Source organism: Cottoperca gobio, chromosome 10 (genome assembly GCF_900634415.1).
Source record: "Cottoperca gobio chromosome 10, fCotGob3.1, whole genome shotgun sequence".
NCBI lineage: Eukaryota > Metazoa > Chordata > Actinopteri > Perciformes > Bovichtidae > Cottoperca > Cottoperca gobio.
In genome coordinates, this window is record NC_041364.1 from 25062371 (window position 1) to 25074870 (window position 12500).

A 12500-nucleotide genomic window follows, 5' to 3' on the forward strand; every position below is an offset into this window, starting at 1 on the left:
CAGCCAAAGAGACGACTCCTGTCCCATCACAGCCTGCACAGAGCATAGAGGGTAAGTCTCTCATTTGATTCACACTCACATTATGTACTGGCACTTTTTTTTTTTGTTATTGGCTGTTTTGAACCCCCTTGCTGCAGTGAGGCACTTTGTACTTTGCGGCATGAAAGCCATAATCAATCTATTTATTTTTTATTTGACACATGAAATCGTACAAGGTACAAATCTAATGAAATGGGGACACTAGAGGGCAGCAGTATGTCAGCAGAGTACCACCGGCCTGATTTCCACTATGGGGATGGATGGACGGATGGATGGATGGATGGATGGATACTTTATTTATCCCGAGGGAAATTCAGGCATCCAGTAGCTTAAAACATTTACACAATTACCCATCTACCCCCTCCCACCATTACAAATGTACATTTCAAATAAGACCTAAAAGTAAGTGAGTCATAAATGCTAAAAATACAATAAAACTGTTATAAATACAAAGTGAAAGTACAGGCTGTTGTGATTTGAAATTGAATCTGAATCTGAATCCCCCGCCAATCACAGTCTTATGGCCAGGGGGACAAAAGAGTTCTTGAGCTGTGGAGCAGGACAGGGACAGCAGTCTGCCGCTAAACACGCTCCTCTGCCGGGTGAATGTGCTGTGCAGAGGGTGGTGGGCATTGTCCAGGATGGATGACAGTTTATCAAGGGTCCTTCTCTCTGCTACTGTCACCAGGGAGTCCAGCAAAGTCCCTGGAGGCAGCCTGGGTATCTGTGTTGGGGGAGGTGAGGGCAGGGGCGGGGGGTGTGTAGGGAGGTGCTGGGGTGTGTAGGGAGGTGCTGGATGGGCAGCTCCTGGCTGCAACAGCTGGGCTATCAAACCTGTTGTAGAACAGGTTGAGCTGGTTTGCTCTCACAGCATCCCCTTCTGTTGTGTTGCTGCCCTTCTTCTTGCAGCCTGTGATGGTTTTCATGCCGTCCCAGTCCTCCCTCATGTTGTTGTCTCGCTGCTTCTGCTCTACTTTCCTTGTATATTCCTCCTTTGCCTCTCTCAGTTGAACCTTGAGCTCCCCCTGCACGCGCTTCAGCTCTTGCCGGTCTCCCTCCTTGAATGCCCTCTTCTTCCTGTTAAGGATTTCCTTGACATTGCTGGTGATCCAGGGTTTGTTGTTAGGGAAGCAGCGTACAGTTTTTATGGGAACCACAACATCCACATTCAGGTAGTCAGTGATACAGTGCGACACACCCTCAATGTCCTCACCATGTGGCTCTTGCAGGACGCGCCAGTCAGTAGACCCAAAACAGTCTCTCAGAGCCTCCTCTGCCTCCGGAGACCACTTCCTAAAGGAACGTGTGGTTGTAGGTTGTGTCTGGATCCTTGGTTTGTATTGTGGTTTCAGCAGCACTAGGTTGTGATCAGACTTCCCCAGTGGGGGAAGGGGGGTGGCGGTGAAGCACCCTTTACATTAGCATACATGAGGTCTTAATGTCCTGTTCTTGCTGGTGGGGCAGCTTACAAACTGATGAAAGTCTGGTAGTGTGGAGTCTAGTGTTACATGATTGAAGTCTCCTGAGATGGCAATGAAAGCTTCTGGGTGTTGGGTTTGCAGTCTAGCGATGGTACAGTGAATGACGTCACACGCGGTCTCTGCGTGTGCACATGGAGGGATGTAAACACAAACAACAATGGCGTGCGAAAATTCCAGAGGCATGTAATATGGTCTTAGACCTACAGCAAGCAGCTCAATGTCCCTTTCACAAGTAGTCTCTTTAACCGTAACATGTCCTTGGTTACACCATCTATTGTTAATAAACAGTGAGTGTCCCCCTCCTTTATGTTTACCACTGCGTTTAGCATCCCTGTCTGCTCTCACTGTGGTGAACCCTGGTATGTCCACGTTAGCGTCCGGAGTGTTAGCTGTTAGCTATGTTTCAGAGAGGCACAGTAAATTGCTCTCCCTGTATGTCTTGTTGTTCCTCACAAGGTCAGCCAACTCGTCAGTCTTGTTGGTTAAACAGTTCACATTCCCCATGACTATCGATGGAACAGAGGGCTTGTACTTCCACCGCTTCGCCGCTAGCTTAGCCTTTACCTTCACTCCAGCTCTGCAGCCTTGATACGCCCGTCTCAGTTCCTCCGGTACGGGGTGAACAATGCCGGCTTGCCCCATTGTGCGAAGTGAAAGCAGCTTCTCCCTTGAAAAAACATGTTTACCGCTGCTTTGTTGCTTATCATGAAATACAATAGCCATAGGATATATAGAGTTATGTACTACAGAATATTCAAATTAACTAAATCAACTAAAGTTCTAAAACAACACGGAGCTACTGGAGAGGCTGCCACTCGCGTCGGCGCCAACTACTACGATATCACCATGCTTGGTGTTTACTGTATGTTTACAACTTAACATGACCATATTTTAAAAGATTAAGGAAGTGTTTTATGTTGACTCTGTTGTCTTTATGCCCCCACAGAGATCACTGAGGGTAGGCTATCTTCTGTCGTACTTTAGCTCTGCTGTAGAATGCTCCCCTCTATCTTTCACTATAGATCGTGTGCATGTGACGTCACGCTTATTTCCCAACCCGTAAGTCAGCCATGTTGGATGATATACACAACCAAGACGGCGCCCGTTCGCGTGTGAGTTGCTGCAACGCTTCATAATTTTCTTTGTATTTAAACGTCTAAGATTGAAAGAAAATGCCAATCGTGTGCGCAGTGTATAATTGTGGTCATAACGCTACTCGTGACCCAGAGAAACGGTTCTTTAGATTTCCTAAAATCATCAAAAACAACGATCCACAAAAGAGGGATGAATTGCTGTCTACCGAACGCCGTAAGCTGGTTTAGCAACATAACTCGTGAGGATTTAACAGAAGAAAAAGCACAATTCACCCGTGTGTGTGGCGTCCACTTTATATCTGCTAAGAGCTCATGCTAAAGCTATGTTTTCAATGTTTACGTTAAACATGTGTGCTTATGATATACCCGAACACTGTAAGACCTTACTTCTCCATATTGCTGACTGGTAAATGAGGCACTTTCTTTACATACGATGCCATTTGCTCTTTTCTTCTGTGCAAGTTTTTGTTTGGCTTATTCTTGAGACTACTTCACTTGCGGAAAGCAAAGCACCAATGTGAGAACATGCTTCGCTTAATCCAGCCATACAATCACAGTGTGAGAGGATAACATCGCCGCTCTTCTCACTCACAAACCACGGCTTGAGCGGTGTATCTCGAGCTCTTTGAGAGTGATTTACACGGGCATGGACGAGCACCCTGTCATCTTTCAGTGGTTTGGTAAGAAGACTACCAACCCAGCCAGAAACAAAGACATTATAAGCATCTAAGCGCTTGTATGCCTTCATTTGTGCGTTGGTTGCCCACGACGTTTGTAGCACAAGGTAGTTCACAATATCCGGATATTCAATCGGCGGTAATGAATCTAAATCCTCAATATAATCCGACGGCTTTAGCGTGTACGGGTCACGGCCGCAAATTTGGACTTTTTCCTCTGAATCTTGCCTTTGCAGAGGACTCCAGAGAGTCACAATACTTTGAAGAAGTCGGAGTTGTATTGTTGTTCGCTTTAGACGCCATTGTTGATTTGTTTTTCATCCAAAATGGCGTTGCATGCATACGTCACACAGTTTTGTCACATGTTTGCACACTATCTATAGTTAAAAGCAACATGGCTGCAACTGCTTTTTCAAATTGATTTAGAAATTCCGTTATTTATTTAAATTTGAACTTGATTTATTTATTTATTCATTAAAATACTCACTTGAAATGAGTAGCCTGCGTGTGGCGATCCAGAATATTTAAAAAATTTATTTGTATAGCCCAATATCACAAATTATACATTTGTCTCAGTGTGCTTTACAGACTGTACAGGTTACGACACCCTCTGTCCTTAGACCCTCGCATCGCACAAGGAAAAACTTCCTAAAAGAAACCCCAAAATTAAAGGGGGAAAAATGGAAGAAACCTCAGGGAGAGCAACTGAGGAGGGATCCCTCTCCCAGGACGGACAGACGTGCAATAGATGTCGTGTGTACAGGATAAACAACATAGTACAAATACAACATTTGACAGAAATTATGTTGTGTTGGAAAAAAAAGAAATAGAAAGTATGGATGAATCCAGGAAAATCCCGGTGTCCAGCAGGACCAGGTCAGCAGGCACTGTCACGATTCATGATCCTGACGTAAACTTTATCAGTGGCAACCTGCCACATGAGAGACAGACACTCCGGGGATGATACCCCGGATGGTGAGTTAGTAACATACATTTACATAAATGCATACAGATAGAGAGGGAGAAGAAGAGAGAGGGAGGGGAGGAGAGAGGAAGAGAAGGAAGAAAGCAGGGAGGTGTCCCCCGGCAGTCTAAGCCTATAGCAGCATAACTAGGGGCTGATCCAGGGCAAACCTGAGCCAGCCCTAACTATAAGCTTTATCAAAAAGGAAAGTCTTTAGCCTACTCTTAAATGTGGAGAGTGTGTCTGCCTCCCGAACACCAACTGGAAGCTGGTTCCACTGGAGAGGAGCTTGATAGCTGAAGGCTCTGGCTCCCATTGTACTCTTAGAGACTCTAGGAACCACAAGTAACCCTGCAGTCTGGGAGCGTAATGCTCTAGTTGGTTTATAAGGTACTATGAGATCTTTAAGATATGCTGGAGCCTGACCATTAATTGCTTTGTAAATCAGGAGAAGGATTTTGAATTCTATTCTGTATTTTACCGGGAGCCAGTGCAGAGTAGCTAATACAGGAGTAATATGATCCCGTTTCCTTGTTCTAGTCAATACACGTGCCGCTGCATTTTGGATCAACTGAAGAGTCTTAAGCGACTTTTTGGGACAACCTGATAACAATGAGTTGCAGTAATCCAGCCTTGAAGTAACAAATGCATGGACTAGTTTTTCTGCATCATTTTGAGACAGGATGTGTCTTATTTTTGCAATGTTACGTAGATGAAAGAAGGCAGTCCTTGAGATTTGTTTTATGTGGGAGTTAAACGACAGATCTTGATCAAAGATGACGCCAAGATTCCTTACAGTGGTGCTGGAGGCCAAGTTAATGCCATCCAGAGTTTCTATGTCATTAGAAAATGCGTTTCGGAGGCGTTTAGGGCCAAGTATAATAACTTCAGTTTTGTCTGTGTTTAACATCAAAAAGTTGCTAGACATCCAAGTTTTTATGTCCTTAAGGCATGCTTGAAGTTTAGCCAATTGATTGGTTTCATCTGGTTTAATTGATAGATATAATTGGGTATCATCCGCATAACAATGAAAGTTTATAGAGTGGTTCCTTATAATATTGCCCAAAGGAAGCATATATAAGGTGAATAGAATCGGTCCAAGTACAGAACCCTGCGGAACTCCAAGACTGACTTTGGCTGTCATGGAGGATTTATCGTTAACAAGTACAAATTGAGATCGCTCAGATAAATAGGACTTGAACCAGCTTAGTGCGGTTCCTTTTATGCCAACACAATGTTCCAGTCTCTGTAGTAGAATGTCATGATCAACAGTGTCGAACGCAGCACTGAGGTCTAACAAGACAAGAACAGAGACAAGTCCTTTGTCTTGAGCCCTGAGGTACTCTAGAAATGTTTTCAGATTTTTGGCATCGACTTTGTGCCGGAGTATCCGTTCTCAGGACCTCCCTAGTACATGTGGAGCATAGCATCCAGCATTTTGTTTCTTTGAATTTGCTTTTCTTTCCTTGTGTCCCACACAGAAGCTTCAGCAGAGGCTACTCATATCATCTCAGCCATCAGTGAAGTCTCATCAGTCCCTGCTCCGTGTGACACAGAGGCAACAGTAGTCAAAGGTAACACTATCCTTTGATACCTTTAAAGTAAAAGCGGGAAGTCAACAAGTCGACATTTAAATCAGTGTATAGATACATGTATGTGGGTGTTCACTGGTAATCAAAGTATCAATGCTTCCATTTTTATATCATCAGCTGACAATGGATTGTCACTGACTTTGTGAACTTCCAGAAGAGTGTTGATTAAAGGGGGGGGTGGGGGTAGGTAATCAGGATTCTTTCCTGAGAATTAAAAGTGAAGTGTACTTATTATCTTGTTGTTTTTATTCTTTAAAAGTCACCAGAATCCATTAAACAAAGTCTGAAACTCAAAATGTTCTGGTGGAAGACCCTCAGACTCCCGCATTCTCCATATTTTGTAGGTCTCAAGGTTGGCAAGAATGAAGTAGGGTGACATTGTATCTGTATGTGCATGTTTTCTTTAGAGGAGTGCAAAGAGTGCCATGACCATGAGGATACTCCGGCAGTAGTTCAGCCTGACACAGAGTCACCTGCAGCAACAGAAGCACTGAAAGAGCGACCAGTAGAAGAAGTGACGGCTAGACTGGCTCAACAAGACCTGGAGGAACAGGACATCCTCGCATGTAGGGTGGACAGACACACACAGACACACAGACAGACCATATTATACAGTCAAAGCCATTATACTGTAAACTGGTCACAAATTTGACTTTAAGTGAAATAATATTATTCATATCTTGATAACAGGATTTTCATAAAAGCGATTAATACGGCTTTAAAAAAGTTTATATAAAAATGTTTTAATCTAATTTTCTTCATAATATATATGTGCACATCTCTATAACTTAATGTTTTCTTTATTATCCATGAGTCATGCTGTTGTGTGTATTGGCTGATATCATTATCATGTTGGCAACATTACAATTAATTTATTAGAAAATCATGGAAAACAAACTCCTTGTGATGTTACAAAAAATCAGAAACTGGTGAATTTCAGATTTTATAAGCAATATCAGCTCTATTAGCTTTAGTAGGTCTGAACATTCCACTGCATCAACTTTGACCTCCTCTACTCTCTGTCTTTCTGTCTTTCTTTCTTTCTTTCTTTCTTTCTTTCTTTCTTTCTTTCTTTCTTTCTTTCTTGCAGCTGTATCAGCCAGTCTTGAAGACTCACTGGCCAGCTCGGCTAAAGCTACACTGCAGGCCATTGGTGCTCAGGAGGCAGCCCTGCAGGCTATCACACTGCACACACTCAAACTGAAGGAGGCTATGGAAGCAGAGGTACAGAAGGCAGGATGTGGTGTGGCTACATTAGGACTGGTAGGGATTAGATTTATGTGAATTGGACACACCAAACTGACATCAAAGGCAGTTCAGTTCAGACTAGCAGTGAAGACTTTATTTCATTATTCTCATACTCATCAGGTAGAAGATGTTTTAAATAAAAAAACAAAGAAACTAATGTTTCTCTGTTTGTCAAACGGTAATCAAGACCACTTAGGTTATTTTTTCCATTGTGATTCAGTGGAATGATTACAGGAGCGAGTGGTTTGACACGCAGTGAACTGGAGTAAGATCCTGCAGCTAGTGCCCTCTTACGATTTTGAATGGATATTGAAGCGATTCTGAAATGGGATCATGGAAAGAATCTGAGTGAAATCTAATGGTGAGATTCCCAAAGATTTAGGAGTTAGTGGCAATTAAATCTCATAGACCCAACTACAACATATTTAACCAGTACATCCTGGGCTGTGACACTTTTTATTACGTAATTGTTTTGCAATGAGTGATTACAGTTCTTCTTAAATCCAGGTCCCACCTCAGGAGAAGTCCGCCCAGTGGAAGGATCTAGAAGCTGCTCTCGCTGAAAGAACCAGCGCTGTGCATGATGCTGGAACTGCCTTGTCAAATGCCAAGTGAGACCTATATCTAAACACACACACACACACACACACACACACGCATACACGATGTAAAAAACTATTCTTTGTGTTTCTAGATTTCAGCACTCTTCTCCCTCTTTAGATATGTGGTCTCTGTGACAAAACACAACTGCTTATTTCCCCCGAAGCTCAATAAGCCTAAAATGTAATTATTTATTAAAATAAATATTTGGTGATAGAGGATTTTATCCATACAGCCCACTCATAGTCCAGACACATATCAGCTGTGCAGTGTGTTCAGTCTTACATTCCACCATGTATGATACTTTTGCACCACAGTGAAGTATATTGTTTGAGTACTTTGCTGATGGATCATGGACATGGTCATGTCGTCGGGGCACTTTGTGTGCTTCACTGGCACAGTGGGTCTCTCCCTGCCTGCACTTTCATCAGTGGCGTCTCAGCCTGAACCTCTCGTTGTCTCTCCCTCCCTGCTTTTTAAAATAATCAGCTGTAGAGCGCTACAGTAACAGCTAAATGGATTGTTTGGTAAAGTTCTACGCCTCGAGGTACACACGCATCACACGCTGTGCATAGAGCACCAGGCGCATCAATGAGGCCATGTGACATTTTAACTGCAGCCCTGTCATGTGGACATGTATGCATCTGTTTTCTTCTCAAACGGTCTTCTTCCTCACACCATCTCTCTCTAGTGAAGCCTTGGACAGTCTCAAGTCAGTGATTGACAAGTCTAAAGGGCTGAAGGTTATTGCTGTTCGCCCACTAGTTTTAGCAGCAGAGGAGAATCTCCATAACATGGTGGTGGACTTGGACAAAGTGGTCACTAAGGTAAGGACATTATTTTGTACATTATGTACAACCACATGAAAAGAGTTTAAAGGGATAACTCTACATTGCTGAGAGATACAGTGCCCTCCAGAATTATTTGCACCCCTTTAGTAAAAATGAGAAAAACAGGCTGTAAAATGTATTTTCATTCAAAAATATTCACAGAAACCTGACCTTTTCACTGAAGTAAAATTAGTGAAAGAAAAAATAAATGTTGACTTTGAATAAATATATTTCTCCAAAACATGTGTGCCACAATTATTGGCACCACTAGAAAATCCTATGATAAAAATCAACTGAAGTATATTTCCAGTCATATCTTACATCTTTAGGTTCACCTGTTTGATTAGGAACTAATTAAGTGGTCAACCATGACTTCCTGTTTCACTGGGGTATTAATATGAGGTGACACAGGCCAACATTCTCTTTGTCATCCTTCACTATGAGAAAGACCCGAGAACAAAGTGATGATCTGCGACGAAAAGTTGTTGAGCTGCACAAATTGGGAAATGGATATAAGAAAATCTTGAAACAGTTGAAAATGCCCATTTCCACTACAGGGCAATAATTAAGAAGCTTAAAGCAACAGGAGATGTTAAGAATCAGCCTGGAAGAGGACGTATGTGTACATTGACGCCACACACCGTGAGGAGGATGGTTCCTCTGGCAAAAGAATCTCCAAGGACCACAGCTGGAGAATTGCAGAGGTTAATTGAGTCTTGGGGTCAGAAAGTCTCCAAAACGACCATCAGACGCCACCTACATCACCACAAGTTGTTTGGGAAGGTTGCCAGAAAAAAGCCATTGCTGTCAATTAACAACAAACTAAAGCACCTACAGTTTGCCAAACGTTACTGGGACTTTGATTGGGACAGGGTTATATGGTCAGATGAGACCAAAATAGAGCTTTTTGGCAACAAACGTCAAAGGTGGGTTTGGTGTAGACAGAAAGATAGCCATACAGAAAAGCACCTCATACCCAATGTAAAGTATGGTGGTGGATCTTTGATGTTGTGGGGCTGTTTTTCTTCCAAAGGCCCTGGACATCTTGTTAGGATACACGGTATCATGGATTCTATCAAATACCAGCAGATATTTATTTAAAACTTAACAGCCTCTGCCCTGAAGCTTAAAATGGGCCGTGGTTGGACCTTCCAGCAGGACAATGATCCAAAGCACACCTCAAAATCTACACAACAATGGTTTACAGAATAAAGGTTTTGCCATGGCCATCACAGTCCCCGGACCTAAATCATATAGAACATTTGTGGGATGAGCTGAAGAGGAGAGTCCACAAACTGAATCTGAAGGATCTGGAGAGATTGTGTGTGGAAGAAGTGTGTCAGATCCCGTGCCATGTGTTCACCAACCTCATCAGGCATTACAGGAGAAGACTCAGAGCTGTAATCCTGGCAAAAGGAGGCTGCACAAAATATTAAATGATGGGTTCCAATAATTGTGGCACACATGTTTTGGAGAAAAATATTTATTTAAAGTCAACTTTTTTTTTTTCTTTCAATAATTTTACTTCAGTGAAGAGGTCAGATTTGTGTGAATATTTTGATTGAAAGGCCGAGATGATAAACAATAAAATACATTTTACAGCCTGTTTTGCACATTTTTACTAAAGGGGTGCCAATAATTCTGGAGGGCACTGTAGATGTTCAGATTTATATGGTATGGTAAGATGAAACGTCAGATGATCTCCAAAATTATTACAATTCTTCCTAAAGGGGAAAATTAATGTGAACCAAATTTCATGGCTGACATGTCACTAAAAACACAAATGTCAATCTCATGCTGGCACTAGAGGAATGTCATTAGGATTCAACAAAAAGGTTTGTCCCAAATGTCATGGCACTCCATGCAATAGTCGGCGAGATATTTCAGCCTCAACAGACTAACCGTTAGTCTGTTGAGGCTGAAATATCTCGCCGACTATTGATGACTAAGTACTAAGAGACTAAGAGATGGACACGTTAGTCACTAACGTGTCCATCTCTTAATCCGCTGGCAGGGCTAAAAAATAAATGATTACACAAGCCGATGATGAAAAAGGCATTTCTTTTATCGTATTTTGATTAGGCAAACACAAATAAATGATTCTAACATAACAATGGGTAACCCAAGACGGCGCCAATGTAAATTAATATGAATATATGTTGCTAATTTAGATCAGCTTTGAAGGAATTCTTATTAATAAATAAATATTCAGTAAGGGATTTGAGACTTTGGCTTTATTACTTTGAATTTATTAGAATCGCAGTTTCAAATCTTTTATGGAAATTTATATTGTTCAGAGAACCAACCAACTGAAAATAGTTTGGCTTTATTCCAAGATATAGATTTGCTTCAGCTGAACTCTCACAATTTTATAGATTCCCAAATAACACTCTAAGAATTACATGTGACACTTGAGATGAATCAAGTAAATCACAAGATGGGACAGGATCCAACCGGAATTCTGGCCAGAACTCGGACAATGTTACTAAACTGTGTGTGTGTGTGTGTGTGTGTGTGTGTGTCTGTGTCTGTGTCTGTAGGTGCAGTCTTCAGAGTCAGAAGCAAAGATTGTCTCCCAGTACAGTGAACTGGTTAATGAAGCCAAACAACAGTTCCAGAGGGAAGTGAGCAGCCTTACTCCAGAGATCCAGGCCAACTGGAAGGGGCTCAGTAAGAACACACGCACATACTATCAACATGATAACACTTTTTAGAGAAATAGGAAAGACTTGATATTTGACAAAACCGTGTCTTAGACCGTTTACTCACATGGACGCTTGATTGCTTTCATATTGATACGAATCAGTCTTATAGGTACAATGTCTTGAGAGGCAAGCAAGAAAACAAATTCTGCTGATACATTTTTTAAGTCTGATCTAAGTATTTTTGATTTGTTGATGGAAAAAAGGTTTTGCTAATCTTATCCTTTAAAATCCCAAGGGATGGAAAGAAAGTTTTGTAGTTGTAGTAATAACTTCGTCCACAAGAGGCTGAAGTGCACCACGACTCCATGTTCTAAACTTCCACAGTTTATGGTTCTAAATGGGACTAAAAGCAAAAGAACACATGAAAGTAATGTTACATAACTTGCTATTACACAATAGATGTACCTTGTGTTTAGAGTGCATGGAGAAATTAAAACTTGTTTTCAAAGATGAAAAAAATATAAAAGGAATTTACAAAGATTATCCTGGCAAAACTTTATTTTCACCTGTTATGTCATAAACACAGGAGAAATAAATCATTTAGATCAGACTTATAAAAGGGATTTTTCTCACTCACATCTCAAGGCTTCCGCACATGTTTGATTGAGACACATGAAGAAATCATGTCAACTGGAATGTAATATATTTAGAAATGCTGAAGGCTTTGGGTGTTGAGGGGCTGTCTTGGTTGACACGGCTCGTCAACATTGCGTGGAAGTCTGGGACAGTGCCTAGGGGATGGCAGACCGGTGGCAAAGGGGGACCAGAGAGTGTGTGCCAACTACAGGGGTATCACACTTCTCAGCCTCCCTGGTAAAGTCTACTCCAAGGTGCTGGAAAGGAGGGTTCGGCCGGTAGTCGAACCTCTGATTGAAGAGGAACAATGCGGATTCCGTCATGGTCGTGGAACAACAGACCAACTCTTCACTCTCGCAAGGATCCTGGAGGGGGCCTGGGAGTACGCCCAACCGGTCTACATGTGTTTTGTGGATCTGGAGAAGGCGTATGACCGGGTCCCCCCCGGATGATACTGTGGGAGGTGCTGCAGGAGTATGGGGTCTAATGATCTATATTGGTACACAGTGCATCCTCTATCTATACGGTTAATATATGGGAATTGGGAGACACTTATGCTCTCCCTGATCAAGATGAACACCTGAAATGGAGTCTTTGAGATAAGAGACATATTTGCAAAATAACGCTGTGTCTTTGTGTGTGTAAGCTGGTAAACTGTCAGCGGATGACTTGAACTCCCTGATCGCCCATGCAC

At 42.1% G+C, this 12500-nt stretch overlaps 1 protein-coding gene across 2 annotated transcripts in view; it reads left to right on the forward strand.

Moving 5' to 3' along the window:
- Positions 1 to 12500, forward strand: part of immt (inner membrane protein, mitochondrial (mitofilin)) — a 28098-nt gene that overhangs the window by 9717 nt on the left and 5881 nt on the right. For both annotated transcript variants that reach the window (XM_029440974.1, XM_029440973.1), the window contains exons 4-11: positions 1 to 51; positions 5737 to 5829; positions 6255 to 6413; positions 6938 to 7071; positions 7603 to 7706; positions 8387 to 8522; positions 11066 to 11195; positions 12453 to 12500. The exon at positions 1 to 51 is cut by the window's left edge and continues 94 nt beyond it; the exon at positions 12453 to 12500 is cut by the window's right edge and continues 176 nt beyond it. In XM_029440974.1, the coding sequence (XP_029296834.1) occupies positions 1 to 51; positions 5737 to 5829; positions 6255 to 6413; positions 6938 to 7071; positions 7603 to 7706; positions 8387 to 8522; positions 11066 to 11195; positions 12453 to 12500 (855 nt within the window). The remainder of the gene's footprint in view (positions 52 to 5736; positions 5830 to 6254; positions 6414 to 6937; positions 7072 to 7602; positions 7707 to 8386; positions 8523 to 11065; positions 11196 to 12452) is intronic.